The sequence below is a fragment of the Rhinichthys klamathensis genome, unplaced genomic scaffold (genome assembly GCF_029890125.1).
Source record: "Rhinichthys klamathensis goyatoka isolate OS25496 unplaced genomic scaffold, OSU_Roscu_1.1 h1tg000349l_1, whole genome shotgun sequence".
NCBI lineage: Eukaryota > Metazoa > Chordata > Actinopteri > Cypriniformes > Leuciscidae > Rhinichthys > Rhinichthys klamathensis.
Window position 1 is genome coordinate 202,503 of NW_026606861.1, and position 18,265 is coordinate 220,767.

General features: G+C 39.2%; 2 protein-coding genes across 2 annotated transcripts; one reads left to right on the forward strand and one right to left on the reverse strand.

Moving 5' to 3' along the window:
* Positions 1–5,682: 5,682 nt before the first annotated feature.
* LOC130068941 (nuclear factor 7, brain) lies at positions 5,683–12,339 on the reverse strand. Its single transcript, XM_056232592.1, is given in 10 exon segments — positions 5,683–5,760; positions 5,762–5,837; positions 5,839–5,988; positions 5,990–6,109; positions 6,257–6,412; positions 11,213–11,277; positions 11,392–11,619; positions 11,738–11,833; positions 11,946–12,012; positions 12,014–12,339. Coding segments are annotated over 10 exon segments (1,362 nt in total).
* A 695-nt stretch (positions 12,340–13,034) lies between these two features.
* trim108 (tripartite motif containing 108) lies at positions 13,035–16,694 on the forward strand. The gene is made up of 6 exons (XM_056232586.1): positions 13,035–13,621; positions 13,854–13,949; positions 14,493–14,726; positions 14,886–14,956; positions 15,062–15,177; positions 16,067–16,694. The coding sequence occupies exons 1-6, from the start codon at positions 13,175–13,177 to the stop codon at positions 16,597–16,599; spliced, it is 1,497 nt and encodes a 498-aa protein (XP_056088561.1). The 5' UTR covers positions 13,035–13,174; the 3' UTR covers positions 16,600–16,694.
* Positions 16,695–18,265: the final 1,571 nt, after the last annotated feature.

The following is an 18,265-nucleotide window of genomic DNA, read 5'->3' on the forward strand; positions in this document are numbered from 1 at the left end:
GTTTTTGGACTTGTCCCTTAGCCAAGGAGGACCAAGGGAAATTTGCTTTTACCAGCAGGGGTCGCCAATGGACCTGGAGTCGGCTTCCACAAGGCTTCTGCAACAGCCCCACCTTGTTTCATCAGGTACTAGCATCCTTCATCGATCCGGTAAGAAAACAAATTGAAAATGACGGATCTGTTGTCCTGCAATATGTGGATGACATTTTAATTGCTAGTCCAACTAAGTTCAAACATTTGACTGCTGTCCAAACTGTTTTGAATGCCCTCCAAAACGGGGGATTCAAATACCCCTTTTCCACCAACAAGAACCGGGTGCTGGTTCAGAGCCAGAGCCAGAGCTGGTTCGGAGTTGGTTCGACTGACAAGCTTACTAAGAACCGGTTTGCCTTTCCACCGGCTAGAGAGCCACAACAGAGCCAGATCTTACGTCACTGCATACGTGTCATGTTGCCCAGCAACGCTAGTGCGGTAGCGCCAAACACAAACACGCCAGGCTTGTTCGAGATGCATCGGCTTCTCGCAGATCGATCGCCGCATGGCATCAAAGCACTGCGAAAGCTATCCAAAAGCACAAGAAGTCGTATGATCTCCAAACACTCCCGCAGCTCCGATTGGTCCGCGCCACTCCGATGCATCTCGAACAAGTCATCAACAATAACGGACGTTGCGTTACTATGGATGCTCATGGGTTAGGAAAAATACATCGGAATCCAACGCGTTTGTGCAGCTCGCCGTAACTTACATAGACGGATATTATAATCAAGCTGCTATTAGCTCGACTAGCTGCTATTTAAAAATGGCGGTCACAAGTTTCTATTCGTCTTGTTGGTCACGGTAACCCCGCCCCCAGCCCCTGACGCAAGCGGTTCTTACTTGGCTCTGTTCTAGACCAGCAATGAATTGGTGCTACTTAAGAACCACTTTTCCTGGTTCGGAGCTGGTGCTTTGCGTGTGGAAAAACAAAGAACCGAATTGAAACTAGGCTCTGGCTCCGAACCAGCACCAGCTCTGCCTTGGTGGAAAAGGGGTAAAAGTGAACTTGAAGAAAGCACAGCTAGCTTTGCCTGAAGTGACTTATCTTGGACAGATTGTTGGGGTGCATGGCAGAAGCATCACGCCTGAACGAGTTAAAGCTATCATTGAACTTCCAAAGCCACACACTGTCACTGGTCTAAGGCAAGTAATGGGTCTTTTGAATTACTGCCACCAGTATGTCTGTGAATACACTGAACTTTCTAAACCACTCACAGAGGCACTGAAAGGAGGAAAACCTGGAGCAGATCTGATCGAGTGGACCGAGGAGATGGAGTAGGCTTTTGTGAGTATCAAAGAAACTCTTGCTTCCTCCCCAGCACTGCTACATGCTGATGCAACCAGACCGTTCCATCTGTGGACCTGGGTTGGAAACAGATCCTACTCTGCTGCCCTGGGTCAAAAGGTTCCAGGAAGAAGTTCGTATGGAATGGTAGGCTACTATTCTACTCCTATTCCTGTTTCCATGGCAGGACAACATCCATGTCTGCTGATATGTGACTGTGCCGAGTGGGCAGTGAAAACCACAGAGAACATTGTGACACATCAAAAGGTGATTCTGCACACCAGACACCAGATTTTGAAACTGCTAACAAACACTCGTTTAGGATCTATTTCTAACCAAAGAAGAGCTAAATGGGAAGCCACTCTTTTGAGTAAAAATGTGGAGATACAAATTGACATTGAGACTGCTATAAACCCTGCCTCCTTGCTTCCAGACGAAGGAACTGTCCATAACTGCGCACGGCTGATTGACACAGACAGCCAAAGCCCTCTACAGTCTGAGCCCCCTTCGCAACTGCAAAAATTCTGTTGAATGAAGTTTTCCCCAGATGGGGTTTACCATTGCACATTGACTCAGATCAGGGCACACATTTCACGGGGAAGGTAATGAAAAATGTGATGAAATTGATGGGAGTGAAACAACACTTCCACATACCGTTTCGTCCTCAGTCTAGTGGCTCTGTCGAACGTTCTAATCGGACGAACAAAACTTCATTGAGAAAGAGATTGTTGGAGTGGGGGAAGGGATGGCACTCTGCTATCCCAACCATTCTTTTAAGTATGAGAGCCAGCCCGAACAAAACTACTCAGATCAGTCCCTTTGAGATAATGACAGGTTAATTCACTGTGTGAATTTTAGCTCCATGAGTTGGATTCCAGAGAGCATAGCCCATGAAAACCACACTGCCTGCTCCAAATGGATGAATATGGCTAATAGTTATTTGTTGAAACCCATGAAGAATGAGAATAGAGCAGGGCGGAAGAAGCGTCAGACCGCAGCATTAGGGGACTCCCACATGATTCTAGGAGGGAAACCAGTGAAACTTCCCCTTTATCCTAGCGCACCTGACCCTCGACACATAATGTCATATTACCTGCCCAAAGCTAAAGCTGAATTAGGTTCCAACCAGGTTGTCAAAGACGTGGTCCAAAGTTACATACATAGCAACATCGTTGGGAGAGAAGAACCAGGTTCAGACTTGTATCAACAGATCCTGAAGGATAAGGATTCAATGAGATGGAAAGTGTTAGTTCCCACGAGGGTTCACATGGTCCGATGGGACGTGGACAGGTCTTATGGTGCTGTTTGTGACCGATTCGGACGAATCGATAAGACTGATAAAAAGAATTTCGACCTTAATGGCAGTAAAAATGGTTTGCCTTTTGTCAATGCTTTTTCTCTCTCGTGGCCCAGGTATACTAGGTTTGATGATCCGTGGAAGGGGACAGTACAGGTGGAACATTGTTTAGGTGAAAACATTCAACAATGGTTTGTTAAAACCTTTCCTCCAGGTGATGTTAAGAAATGTAAAACGATGTCGGAGAAACTCACAGGTGTAAAGGTGATGGAAGTGCCTATGGAAGTATGTAATTCCTCTTTTGTTAAGACAGGCTACACTTGGACTAATTTGTATGACGTGTTGCATCAGTACGAGCTCGCTAGGAGTATTGCTAATAAAACTGCTCTTAAAATGGACCAATTGCATGATTATTTAGAAGGAAAATGTTACAGCCCTACCTCCATGGCTTATAATGTAACTGCCTGGATGCACCTTCATGTGCTTAAATTGACTATTGAATTGATGTATACTAGAATGAAGACTCGTCTGGTACCGGTGAAATATGAGGAGTTATTGTGGGATAATTATCAATCATTCCAGGTGAGGATGTGGCCTCAGTTAAAGGATGTAGCCATAGGGGATGAGTGGTTTGATAGGGAAAAACAATTTCGGCAGTTTTTGAGTCCAATTCAGTTGCATGACGAGTATAACATTTCTCCCAATAACTGTGTTAGACATAGGTGAACGCATCCCTTGGGTCCCACGTGGCGTCCAGTGGATCAGAGTCAAGGTGGTAATGGAGCGGAGGGTTCCCTTTGTGTTACTGAATTGAAGCAAGAAACTGAATATTTTCCCCAGGTAAAGGGACAGGAAGCTCAGCAGAAATACATTACAGCTTTCCTTGAGCAAGTAAAGACGACTGATCCATTTGCAGGTTATGAGTATTTGAATTCTGCCTGGTTTAAGTCCAAGGGAACTTCTCTTATGTCGGACTCTGAAGCACCATCTGCTATTGCTGTGGCTTTTGTTTTGGCTTTTTCGGTTGGTGCTATATTCACAGATATGGCAGAAACTGTAGAAGAATATGTGGAAGAAGCTTGGGATGATTTTGTGACAGCATCGGAGGATATAGTCATGGGATTTGTGCACTACGCGCTGTATGCTGTTGGAGCCCTTGTAGGGGTGTTGTTCTTCTGTCTGTGAATTTGGTTGTGTGTCCGTTTTTGTTTCTCCTATCTGTGCAGGACTGCATGCAGAAATCTGAATCCTGCTGAGGAGGAAAAAAGACTGCTGATGCTCACGACCCACCTGAGGGACAAATTGGATCAAAACAACATTGAAGCCCTGATGTGAGTGGAAGGTGGGAGAGCCTCTTAACGGGGACTGGACTTTTTAGTATCCAGCATGTCCGTGACGAGGTGAAGAGACAAGTGTGACCCGTCAGGGAAGCATGCGTCACCACTCCCCCTCTCCGTAGTGGCCTCACTTGATAGACCAGACGTGGCGGTATTGGACCACACATCGGTCTAAAACGGGGGACAGAAGGGTTGGGGTCAGAATCCCTTGCCTCTTCTATTCAACTATATGTATGTCCTTTTTTATGATTACATTATTACTATAATAAGCACTAATCAAGTTATATAATCATTCCTATATGCAATAAGTGATTCACATATAGTTTTATTCATACTTTTGTTGAATGCATATCTTTCCTGAATGTTGGTTGAATGCCTACCTTTCATGAATGTATTATGATGTTTGTGACTAATCTTCTGTGGCCCTGAGCGAGAACATTAAATACAGGCTTTTTGTCTGTATGTATACTAATGAGTGTGTTAAACTTAAAGAAAACCCTCATCATATGATCAGGTTTCTCTGCTGACCCTATTAACGGACAGGGGTCAATTTCTGTATGGCTCTATGATATGTTTTACTTCTTTCATACATATATCTCTCAAGAAGTAAAGTAATTGTTATTTCTTCTCTCTGAGGATGGAAGGTTTTATCAGTATGTTGCAGGTCTCATGACACGGGGTGGCTGGTCTCATGACGCTTTTCGATGGGCCCTCCGAGGTCATTACTGGAGCTTCGTGACTTGGATGACAGCTATCTTGATTGATGTCAACGTACCCTTCTATCTATGTATAATTGTTTAGACTTTATGTCCTCTGAGCCAATCAGAAGTGAATGTTTATGTAATGTATGCCCTTGAAAACAGTATAACTGGTGTACGATTTTCATGTAAGGTAGAGTTAGCTTGCAACCTCCTCGTGAGACTTTGACGCTGGCTCTACCAATTGAACTGCAAACTATTCTTCAGTAAATTTTACTCTTTGATTGAACCTCACGACTCCTGGTCTTCTTTCATCATATCTGGTCCTGGGTCTCATAACTGTTACCCCCCTAACACCAGCATCAGTTGCGTCACTTTACTGTCATTCATAGATCCTCTCCTGCTGTGGAGAGGATCGCAAAGTGTCGTACGCACACTTCAGAATCTCGCCAGAAGAAGTAGGTCATCTGAGTACTTTTTGCCTACTCTTAGGAGTACTGTGAATTCGGACATATTTGCCACATACATTTCTTTGCCTATATAGTGGAAGTATGCGATTTCGTATGCAGCCAGAGTTTGACCCTCATAGGATGAACGTTTATTGTTTCACTTAGATATAAATGTCTTCATCATTTTTGAATATGCCAGTTTATACAGGAGCATTTGAGCAAGGTCTCTTTCACAGTAAATTTGTACACACATTTATAAAAAAGAAAAATCACACTCTCAAATAGTTCAAATATGAAATACATCATATGACAAAATTTATGCAGGGCAAATCCCCTATTCATAATCATACTATATGCTTTATGGCTTAACAGATATTTACATGAAATTACATAAAATAAATTCTTAAAATTATGATATTTATTAATTTAGCCTTTTTTATTTATTTTTATTTTTAGAAATGAACATCATATTTATAACATTAATTATAATTTATACAAAAAATAGTAGGATAGACCATTTCTCAGATTCTCATAAATCCAAAACAGGTGTACAAAATAGAAGGTTTGATTTATAGATAAATCTATTTATCTCCACACCGCACTGTGTGAATGAGAGACATTGCAAAACAGGCATTGCAAAACACAACATGACGTTTTTTCACTGTCTACATAAACTCCAACTCTTCTGGGTATAATCTGGCTGACAATTAGGGTTTATTCACTGCCCCTTACAGCATTTGTCATCTTTTACTGAAAGAGATATGTTCTCAAAACATTTAGAAAATAATGCCTGCCAGAGAGAACCATTCTTCTCCTTTGGGTAATATCTAACTGTAAGTCCACGTTCCCATCCTGGTTCAACTCCTATGTCAACCTCCCAGTACATCTGGTTGTATGTTCTCCACAAATTTTTCCTTATAACCTTTGTGAAACTTTTGGAATTTGGCAAAGCAATCTTCCCCTTGAGACTGCCGATGGCTATCTTTTCTGATAGCCAGTTTCTGATAGGTCTAAGAAAAAAAAAAAGATTACAAGAAGCAAACATTCTCCAAACAAATGAAACTAATAAATATGGTGACCTAGACATATGGTTGTGTTTAATAAGAGAAACAAAAATGTAACTGTGTTAAATAATTTTTCATAAAACATTACCATGAGAGATGTTCATTAGAGCTCAACTCAAGTTTAACAGGGCCTAGCATGTCTCTCCAAACAATTAGTGGCAGGCCAGTTTCATAAGGGCCAAGAGTGAAGTGGTCAGAAATCACTTTAGCGCCATCAAGCCTTGATTTATATCTGTAAAAAATAATAGTTTTAAATTCATCTACTGCATATAAGTCACATTGGTTGGTTAAGAATAAAGAATAAATGTTTAACGGTTCGGCTGGATGGATGTTTAACAGTTAACCCATAATGTTCCCTCCAAAAGTAATTTCAGTCATGTGCCATATACTCTTTCATTCCTCCCACCAGGGTCAATAAGTGCTCACATTATGTTGCGTCTCATTTCTTAAATTGTGCATCCTTGATTTCTTTCCTTGCTTTCTTTCCTTGTTTTCTTTCCTCACGTCTTAGCAACTTACTCCCAACCCAAGGAAACACTTAAGTGTCACTTAAAAGTTTTATCAGCTGCGCTCAAGGGATCTGGCCTTATGTTGTTTGAGTTTGGTTATCTAAGAAATTCATAATAAATAATAATAAAGCATGATGCCCTGTTTAAATATGTGAGCTGTATGGTTTAATTAAATTGCAAAATGTAAAACATAAATTAACATTATAGTGACAGATATGAAGGGGGAGGAGAATTAAACGTGTATCAAGTTTTTCGACAAGAAAGACTTCCGCACATACACCTGTGCATCCTCGCTCATATCTCCTCTGGAAGCTTCCTCCCTCCTCGTGGTGCAGATAATTTTTATTCTTCTTTTGAATTTAATGGCGTTTGGCAAATTAGCTTTGGTGCATTTCAGCCAATCAGTGAATTGAGATGTCTTTCAAGAAATCCCTCATAAGGAAAAATCCCTTTCTACGAATGCGTTGGTTGATAAAGATAGAACATACGGCTGCGCACATGGATTTTAAAACGGCAATCGCATTTTTATTTGTCATATTTCTTAGTATTGTAATTTCAGGGAAGAAAAACAATACATTGTATTCACACACTGTTTACATCTTGCGGGATGCGGGACAAACCTCCGTAGGAGGGGTTGTTCTCGTGACCTTGCACAACGTTCCCTAAAAGTTCTCTAAACGTTACAAAGAGGACATTTGGGACATTAACCGAACGTTCCCATGCGGTTAAGCTCCCAATTTCGGGACTGTCCTGCAAAATGCGGGACAGGTAGCCACCACACTTGCAGCCAGTTTCATTGGTTGAAGATAGGTTAGGGTAAGGTCTTGTTCTTGTCAATCAGCACTGTGATTGACATGACCAGAAACAGCAAGTGACTGATATTTGAACTGCCTCCTCTCAACCTCCTCAACATTTTGAATTCACAATGAGCTCACATTTTACTCACAATGGCCCTCATTTATCAAAAGTGCGTACACCAAATTTCCAGCGTACACCTGGCGTACACCCAAACCCACGGTGACTTTGAGATTTATCAATATGGACGTTGGTGTACGGAACGCTCAAATCCTACGCCAGCTCAGGAGGTGGTGTGCACGTTTTGTGTTAGTGCAGAAATGCGCAGAAAAACAATTCCTAACACCACAAAACGCACTGACAAACTAAAAGATATGATATATTATGACCAACAACAACAACATAGTAATTATAAACTTCAGTGTTTATTTTTGTGCAACATGGACTTCAATGTTTAATTTGTGTGACTTTACCAAAGCATTTGATTTTTAGCCATATGTATTCCTTCAGTTGCGAGCCTGTGCGCTTTACCCTGACGTTTCATGGTTAGGCCCGGCAGGTGCGCACGGACTGGGTTCGGTAATGAAAGGCTTTCAATGACCAAAAAATAATTCAGACTGACAAAATAATAAAAAATACATTCTTCTTCTTTTAAATAATAATAATAACAATACAAATAAATAATAATAACGACGTTCTTCTTCTAAATAACAACAAGCGTCATTAATAATAAAAATCATAATAATAAGAAGAATATTACAAATTGTCATGCACTTATTAATGTGAATGAATGGTACTCCACATCACATCATCATCGTCACTATTGTACACCCCAATACATGTGACGCGATTCGAAATTGAATGCTAATTGTTTCAAAAGACGTGCCGTAAAATATTGCATTGTGATAGGACATTTCGGCTCCACGTCAGAGAAGTTTCTCTTCTATGCCGTCTTCCGTGTGTACATGGCGTAAAATGAGGGCGTGGGGGAAGCAGAGACTTGAATATATAGGGGCGTGCTATTCTAATGACGATCGTTTTCAGCCGCGGGATTTATCAAGGGCAGGTATTGCGTACACCTGGATTTCAAAGGTACGCACAGCTTCATAAATCAGGCGGTGAGAGGAGTGTAAGCATAATCTAACGCCAACATATACGCCCGTTTCTACGCAAGAATGTTAAATGAGGGCCAATGTGAGTATCACAATGTGAGGATGGTGTGATGTCACTGTGATCATCGCATGATGTCACACGTTGACTGGGTAGTCACGTTTTCATTGCAGTTTTAGTCATTTAATCCAGGGTTCTCAAGTCTCACGCATTGGCCGTGAGACACACGCAATTCAACCAGTTCACACGCTCACACGCCACACCGTGTATTTCTCACGCTGAAAAGGCAATGCCAACCAAGTTGTCCTGCAAGCTTTATATATAACGTTGTATACGAGGCGCATGCACACAAAGATAAGTTTCCTGTCGCCAGCGCGTCCGCATCTCGGCCAGATTGCGTTCGTTACTAGGCAACTTATAGACGCGCGAAGTCCGCGAACACACACGGAAGTTCGGCCACCGCGACATCGCGCGAACACACGTCGTGATGGAGAAAGTAAGTTGGAAGAAAGCTCGCCTAACATTTTTAGACTAGAACATTTAATATATAGCCCATCGTATACATTATTGATGCAGTCAAAAACTCTACAACTGCTTTGCAACCAGGCCAAAAGCTTTGGCTCAGTTTGGCTAAGGGAATGTTATTGGGTATGGGAAGGAATGAAGATGTATTTCTTCAGTTTATTTTAAATTCTATGTTATACTGTATTAATAGTATTTCTAGTTACATTAAGGCTAAAGCAGAGTGCTCTTGGTAATATTGTATATCCTGTCAAAACATACATTAGCCTAATCATTGCCATTGCATTTGTATTTTTCAAAGATGTCAGGGAAAAATGCAAAAATATTTGTTTTTCCAAACATTTTGGAGCAATTTGTTATATATTTGTAGCCTAATTTTGAAATATAACATTAAAGAGTAGGCCTATATTTGATGTGATGAATTGCTCTGTCATTTATCAGATTTACCAACTGTTATAATTTCAATTTTTGCTGGTTAATTATGAACAATGGGTAAAATTGGGGGCGGGGCTCCATTTAGGCCCCTCCCCTAACCGCATGTGATCTCACTCCAAGCTTTTGATAAAACTTGAGAACCCTGTAATCACTTAATTTTACACACCTTTTGTTCTGACCCGCAGATCAATTTTGAGCCTCGGCTAAGCATGTTGGTCAAATAAAGTTTAAAAAAGAACAAAAATGTTTGCAAAAATGCATTTTACATCTTACTTGGTTACAGGGCCGGCCCGTTGCATAGGCGGTATAGGCAAATGCTAAGGGCGCCACCACTCAATAGGGGCGCCAAAATGAGTGAACGAGTTAATTTTTTTTTTTTTTTACTAATACTATTTTAAAACCATTAATTCGAAATACTACAAAATAAAGCAAAACAACTCCACAAAAACTTAACTAAGTCCCCCGACTCCGGTCCGGCGCGTCAATCTTCCCCCGCCCAGCGAGTGCTTGTAAGTGCTCCAGAAACAGAGCGCGCGCGATCAGTTTACTGTTGGTCATTTGTTGTGTAGCGTCGCCCCTCGCCGCATCCAATGTAGACAGCATTGCTTTCGTTTGAGGGCGCTTAACACACTCAAGCACTAGAAACGGGCCTGGCAGCTCGCGCCAGGTCTAGACACGGTGAAAGTTACCTCATTGTGACGGATGGCCGAATTTTCATGACACATTTATATTAGCATTATAGCCTGCGATAGATACAGTGCCAAAGAGAAGAGGCTACAAGGGGATAAAGACAGAGGTAAAGTGATGTAATGAATGAACAGTTTATCTAATTGCATAGTAGTAAGATACTATAATTTAATGGCAGTTATTTTTACCTTATAACTTTATGCTAACAGTAGTTCTGAGTTCTTCAGAGCCCCCAGACAATGCGATTTGTAACAATCATGTCAGTGTTTTTTAGACGCATTTACTATCACTTTTATTAATTAATGTTTTACTATACAGTTGTGCAGTTTTGAGGTGAATATATGGCATTTTTTAACATTTATTTGCCAAAATTATTAACGATATAGGCTACAGGTTTATTATGTTTTATGTAAAATGCACATTAAAGAAGACATTTCACAGTTTCATTCATGTTGAAAACATGAACTGTGCCATAATTTAGTGGAAGATTGCTGCCATCAACTCCCAAACAAACACTTTTGCTAGTGCTCAGTGAATAGTTTGTGCATGAATGACATTTGGACGATGACATCACTGTTTTATCCAGAGCAAGCTATATATAAATTAGATAAATTAATATTTTTTTACAACAAAATAAACCATCACTGAACATACTTAAGCTTGATTATGACACTATTTTCTTCTAGATCTGCTGTACAGGAGAAGCAAACTTTGTTGCATTATTTTCCTGTTATCACTGTAAAGCTGCCTTGAAATAATCTGTATTGTAGGCTAAAAAGCGCTATATAAAAATAAAGGGGACTTGACTTGAATGCTAGATGTAATGCTCTTGCTATTTATATATATATATATATGACTAAATAATCACCAACACAATGATGGGGTGAAATGGGCTGTAATGCATGGAGCGCCAGCCGGCAGGTAAAATCTTGCCTAGGGCAGCAAATTGGTCAGGGCCGGCCCTGCTTGGTTAGGAAGGCAGACTTGATAAGTCTGTGTTCTCACTGAGTGTGATTTCATCGACAAAAGGGAAACCTTCACTCCACCACTGAAATTTCATTTCATAAAATCCAAAATTAAATGAAATGATGGTAGGAATAACAGCATAGAAGATGTGAATTATTACGTTATATATTATATTATACTATATTATGTGTGTGGATTACCAAAACCTCTCAGGTTGGCATATTGTTAGTCCTGACTCCAACACGGACACCTGATTATTTCCATTAATTTGCAACTTTGCCAACAATGATGCATTTTGCTTCATTGATTCCTCAGCACTGTGTGCTGCTTTCTTGAGCTGTCTCAATATTTCTTCCTCCTTTTCCCTCAAGAAGTCATGCTTTTTGTTAAACTGAGCATGCATCTTTTCCTTGAGACATTTGGCTCTTTCCTGTGGATTTACATTATATGAATAGTAGAAGAAATGTGATAGACAGACAAAGTCTAAGAGAGTGGCAGACTGAAAAACATGTCAAATAAAAACATAATCGTTTCTTTTAATAACCTACCTTAGATTTTGTGATTTCAAGCATCTGGTTCAAGATCATGTCACCAATTTGTTTATTGGCATCCAAAATAAATCTCATTGCCTCTCTCACCACAATCTAAATTAACAATAGCATCAACAAAAACACATTATTATACAAAAAGTTGTCATTACAGTTTCTTCCTGTCACATTTTTAAATTTGTTTATTCATACATTGTACATATACAACCTCACTGATCTCCATAGCTTCTTTTACAGGCTTGAAACTGTGTCCACTGTGTTTCTCTCCCTCCTTGAACCAATCTCTGGTCGTTCTCACAGAAAAGTTTGAGTTGCTCTTCATGGTCAGGCCACAACAGTTCTTGTGCCTTCCTTGGAGTCTGTTGTTTTGTCTTGCGCTGTTGTATGACGTCCACAACGTTTCTCAGAACTCGGTTACCTTTAACATCCTGTCTGGTGAAGGTTTGTCTGCATTCTGGGCATTTGTGAGCACCTTCACTTGATTCCAAATAACTTGTAATACACTTTCGGCAGAGAGCAGGCTCACAGGGCAAACTTACTGGATCTCGGAAGTCACTCAAACACACTGGACACATGAGGTGGAGAGACAGCATTGAAGCCATGAAATCTCTTTTTAGAATCCTCTGATGTTCAGTGAAAAACAGAAAGCGTTCCATTTTGAAGTAACACTACACTTTCCTGATGGAACAATGAAGCTGTAGAGTTTGTTCAGTCTTTTATTGGGATTTGGGATTGGGATTAGGATTTATTAGGTTAATGTTAATATATATACAATATAAATATACAAGTAAAAAGTTTAAATTTACAAACTTTCCTTATGAAAAAGTGGAGAACTTTGAGTAACGAATGTTAAAAATGGATTGTGGAGTTTTTACAACCATGAAGGGATAGTTCCCCCAAAAATATCTTCTTTTGTGTTCAGCAGAAGAAAGAAATTCAGGTTTAAAACAACGAGTGTGAGTAAATGATGACAGAAAACTCTGCCTATCGTTTATCTCTAAATACATTGGGTTATTTTTGTGGGGTGCAAAATGTTTTAAACCATTTGTTCAGCTGTTATGTAAATATTACATGCTTGGAAAAAGTTTATGGACAGAATTAACAATGGGCATGTCTTTAAGCTTAATACAAGCATTGGCCGAAAAGTATTTGTGCTAATACAATACAATCTCAGTCTCTATTCTATATAGAAATAGGTACAGTATATGGTCTGGCATTCCAGTTTGACTACTTTTCATGTTATACAACCTGTGGGGGGAGGAACAATACTAGTTACGCAAGCCAAATTTAAATGTATTTGAAACCGAAAGTGTTCACTTGGTAGAAGAACAAACACATCTAACAAAATAACATCATCGTCTTTGGAAGAAAGAATACGTTTATTCCACCAAAACAGTACTTATTGCTTAGCAAGATCTCGACCAGAAGGAAGCTAAAATGTATTCTCCTTTGTCTTTTCAGATCAAGTGCTCCGTGTGTTTGAGTGATTTTACGGATCCAGTGACTCTCTCTTGTGAGCACTCGTTTTGTCGGGAATGCATCACGGGCCACATGCAGGCCAGCCTGGGACCAAACGCCTGCCCAGAATGCCAAAGGCCTTATAACGCAGAAGACCTGAAATCCAGCCGTTTACTGAGGAACATGACCTCGACAGTGAGAGAGCACCTTGCCGAGCAGAAATCGGACAGATACTCATCTAAAGAAGGAACACAAACCTTAAATTCTCCAGAAATGGAAAGGACGCTGATGTGTTCTGAACACGATGAGAAGCTTAAGCTATTCTGTGAGACTGATCAGAAGCTGGTGTGTGTCATCTGCAGGGATGGAGACAAACATAAAGGCCACGTCTTTAAACCCGTGAAAGAAGCTGCGCAGATCAACAAGGTAAACCTCGGGTCATTTACATAAGAGCCACGTCTGACTTCCTGATAAAAGCACTGCAGATTTAAAACTCCTTTCTTGCTTTCAACCTATATGCATTTGTGTAATGTTATTCATAGCATAATTAGGTTTCTAAAATTGAACCCCAGGCTTGTTTAATTAAAGATATCCAGAGAGCCTTCTCTGCTTTCTGTCAGTGCGTTTTAAATCGTGTCCGAGGTGTCTTTTTCTGTAGGGGGAGCTGAAGACTGCTTTGGGTTTTCTTGCCAAAGAAAATGGACAGTTGGATTACATGATACAACAACAGACAACTGAGATCACCAAAACGGAGGTATCAAAGCATGTAAACAAAGAGAAAAATAATGAATGAATTATCTGCACAGGTACCAGAGGCTCCACATTTCATGCCTGTACTCATCTTTTTGGCCTATCTATAAATTTATTCAGAAATACATTAAAAAGACAGTTCATACAATGACTTGAATATGCCTCTTCCATGAGCAAGTTTATAATTAAAATTATTTTTGATGTTTTTTTTGGCTAACATAAAGTCAAATATTTGAGGGTGATGCAACTGTCCTGATATTATAATGAAAATGAAATTAATACATTACATATTTATTATATTATGTTTATTTTATGTTTATTATGTTTATGTTTTTGTCAAGAATGTCACTCCCGAAAACTAACTCGGTTAATAATTCATGACATAAAAATAAATAAATAATACTGATAGTCATTCTCCTTGTTACATACCGAATCAACCAAATACATTAGGTTACACACACATAAATAGCTCCTGAAGGTAAGAATGGAAACAACAATTCACTAATTTACAAAGTCAGTCAGTCTCTCTCTCTCTCTCTCTCTCTAGGATAAATCCCAAACCTTATCAGCCCAGATCTCTGCTCAGTTTGAAGAAATGCACCAGTTCTTACGACAAAAAGAGGACGAGGTGAAGAAACAGTTGAAGGAGGAGGAAAAGAAAGTTGTAGAAGTCATGCAGAGGAATCAGTCTTTTATAAACAAAAGATTTATGGAGAATAAAGAAAAGGAGATTATTCTGCAGTCAGCACTGGAGATTGATCAATCCGATCACTTTCTACAGGTTACAACACATTAGATTACATATTTCTATTTTTAAAGGGCGAAGTTGTGCACAAGAGCACACATGTGATAATCTATAGTTTTCAATTAAAGTTAGGTTTTATACTGTAAAACATAAATAAAGCACAAAAGTACTTTTTGATTCTGTTTTTGTCTACAGTGGTGGAATGAAAAAGGATTTCCAATGACAAAAAACATGAAGCAAAAGGCCGCTGTCACTCCAACAAATAAGTAAATTAAAACGCAATGCTGTTAATTAGACCTAAATCACATCAGTCAGTGTTAACATTTCTGTAAAATTGAAGTTTCTGATGCTGAATTGACTTTCTATTTCAGGTATATGTCAAGGGTGAAAGATCTTACTGTTCTTCCTGATTCTCTCTTTCTTGGCCCCCATGAAACTCACCTGCAGTTCTTTGTGTGGAAGGAGATGCTGCAATCTATCAAAGCAGGTGAAGAATATGACAAACGTGCATGATGTTGAAAGTTCAGCTAAAGTGAAACTAGATCTGCATTCCTTGAAGGAAATGCCAGCGCTTGCAAAGCAGCAACAGTTTTACATGGAGTTAGATTTCAGACTTGGTTGTCATGATTCTCTGTATTTGCCTTGTTTTCTGTCAGCTGTGTGTCAGAATCAACATCAAAACTTTATATATTAGGTCAGTGACATGATGCTTTTTGGCCAGATCTATTATTCAAAAAATATATAATAATAAATAAATATTTAGTGTAATGAAATGTCAGATGGAAAACTTCCTCATAATTCATAATTCAAACAATTCATGAATAAATAAAAAATGTACTTGAAAAAAAAAGTTTTAGAATTTAATTATTAAGCTATGTTCTCTAACATGGGTTCAGCGTGCGAGGAAAGTATTTATGTTTAGTGGTTACACCTCTATTAGACATTTTATTGTTGTTAAACTATAGAAATATGATATAATATAAAGATTACATTTCTTAGAACTTGGCACATAGGGTTTAATCTTTTTCTTGGACATCATTATTTAGAGACATTTGCAGTGTAAAGGCAGCAGCTACATATGATTAAATAGATGTAAATCAACAGGACATTTTCAAACTTTAACCTTTATTTTCTTAAAAACATAAACCAAAGTTACGTTGAAATAATCAAAAACAAAAACACAAAAAAACAGGTAAAGTTTGAATGAGGGAATCTGTACATTTAGTGGTTTGGGGAATTAATTGCAAAAGTTTCATTTATGATTATAGGTTTAGAACGAAACATAACCAGAATGTTTAATGCAAGATCTACAATAACTTCTCATTCGACAACTGATTCATCATTTAATAATGTTTCTGCCTGTGTCTGTGCTGTAGTTCCTGAGAGTTTAACCCTGAAAAACCCTGGAGAGTCATACTTAAAAGTGTCTCCAGGGGGGACCAGAATCCGACAAGCTGACAGAATTTCTGGTCTGTATAAAGACTTCAACCCAGGTACAGTTTCAGTGGAAAACTTCCAAACTGGCCAGCACTACTGGGAAGTAGAGGTGGATAAAAAGCCAGACTGGACTGTGGGAATCAAGATGGGTGCAGAAAAACCGACAACAAAGTCAGGCGAGAGTGAGATCCTGCTCCACCTTAAACACAATAAAGGATACGTTCTGTCCTGTGATGGAAAGGACACTCCATTAAGTTCTCGAGACAAACCACAGAAAATAGGGTTGTATCTGGACTGTGAGAGAAAGCAGGTGTCCTTCTATAACGCTGACAACATGTCTCGGTTGATCCAGATAAACTACAGCTCAAAACAGCCTTGCTGTCTCAGTGTGGTGCCAGGACTTTATCTGGATGGAATGAATAGTGACCCTCTCACTGTCTGCTCATATGAGTTTAACTCTGGCAGACAGTAGGCTAACATGCAGTTACTATCTGCACATTTTTCTAGACAGGATATTGTTAAACAACTGTGATATCAGACCGATTGATATCTGGGTCATCAAAGATGAGATTAAAGCTGCAGTAGGGAGTTTTGAGAAAACGTTGACTTAGCCTGAAAATTTGAACAAGCACAACTTACAGGTCCCACCCCCTTGCTCTCTGCTGCACTACAGCCCTCCCTCCACAGCTCGTCCTCCACAGCGGAGCCTGTCGTGAACGCGCAGGCTAGTAAACAGGGCCACCGATAACAGCGGATAAAAAGTTATATGACATTCACTAATAAGGACTAAACGTCAATAATATGCTTTACTTTGACTATGGCCTGCCCATACTTTGACTACAAACTTGGTCCTCAAATCATTATGTATTTTGCAATAGCCTACATGTAACTTTATAACGTTGCACTCTTTCTATAAGTTATAAATAGCTAGTAAGATAACGTTAATATAACGGTTACTAACGTTACAGTATGTAAGTAATTATTCTAGCGATATATAATGCTAGATAAGGTGTGCTAGTACATTATTTCAGCAACATGACAAGCCAGTGAATTAGCAGGTTTCAATTGTTGCTTAAGTTAGCAGAGTGCGTGACATTTTATCTACATGCTATGCGGCTAGAGTTTTGACACCGAGTCAATGGGCTCTCTGTATAATTCTTTCTTTTTCGCTTGTTTATCGTCATCAGTCTTTTTCCTTTTACCTCTTTGTTTGATGAGCAGGTGTCACTCGAGAATTGGCAGTTTAGGTTGTTTCTCCTTCATAAGATAAGCTTATGTGGCACCTCTTCTGCAGCACGCCGGCAATCTTGAGTTTGAACGACGGCTCGCGCTGTGCAAGAGAGGGGTGTGATCAGCGCGTACACGAGCGTGATTGACACTGCTAAGACAGTCCACCTGGCTCTGATTGGTTGTTTCTGACCGGGAGCGTGTATTTCTTGCAAATGGCAATAGGACCACTGGGAGGAGCCAGAGGAGCTTGATTTTTACACAGATTATCTGTCTCATATTCTACTGTCAGGACATAATGACAGTTTTAGCAAATACACTTTTTCAAAAGTTACCTACAGCAGCTTTAAAATAAAAATGTTTTTCTTTCCAACCGTTTCTGTAAAATGAAACATCATGATGGCATGAACTAAAATTTAAATGTACTGTAGCTTCTTGAAGTTTGTGCGATTCACTCACTGCAATAATGACAACATGGACAGGTGAGAAATATTCATTACTGGTAATTCTTCAAATTAATTTAATGATTGCATGAAGTTTCAACTGAGTTTCAATGTGAGAAGTGGGCAAATAACAATTATGTTTCTTCCTTTTTAATGTATTTTTGTTTAAATTTTCAGTTTAAGATGGTTTGTTTCAGCTTATCCAAAGTTATCTAGTCAATAGATATTGTTTTTATATAATAGAGTTGTTTTCTGTTTTTTTATTTTATTTATATTGTTGCTTGATAAACATTCATACCCTTAATTTTCTCTAATGCCTTAAATACCTCCCAATGCTTTTATATTTGAGTTAAATAAACTCAAATCATTTTTCAGCACATATTTGAAGACCAAAAAAGATGTTTGCATGTTGTGGGTGGGGAAGATAATCATATATTTTCTTATTTAGGGTTAGCAGGAAACATACAG

Excerpts from the sequence above, each read along its gene's own strand:
- trim108 (XM_056232586.1), top strand. The coding sequence starts at position 13,175 with ATGTATTCTCCTTTGTCTTTTCAGATCAAGTGCTCCGTGTGTTTGAGT. Across the intron at positions 13,950-14,492 it reads CTGAGATCACCAAAACGGAG|GATAAATCCCAAACCTTATC; the intron begins GTATCAAAGCAT and ends CTCTCTCTCTAG. Across the intron at positions 15,178-16,066 it reads GCTGCAATCTATCAAAGCAG|TTCCTGAGAGTTTAACCCTG; the intron begins GTGAAGAATATG and ends TCTGTGCTGTAG.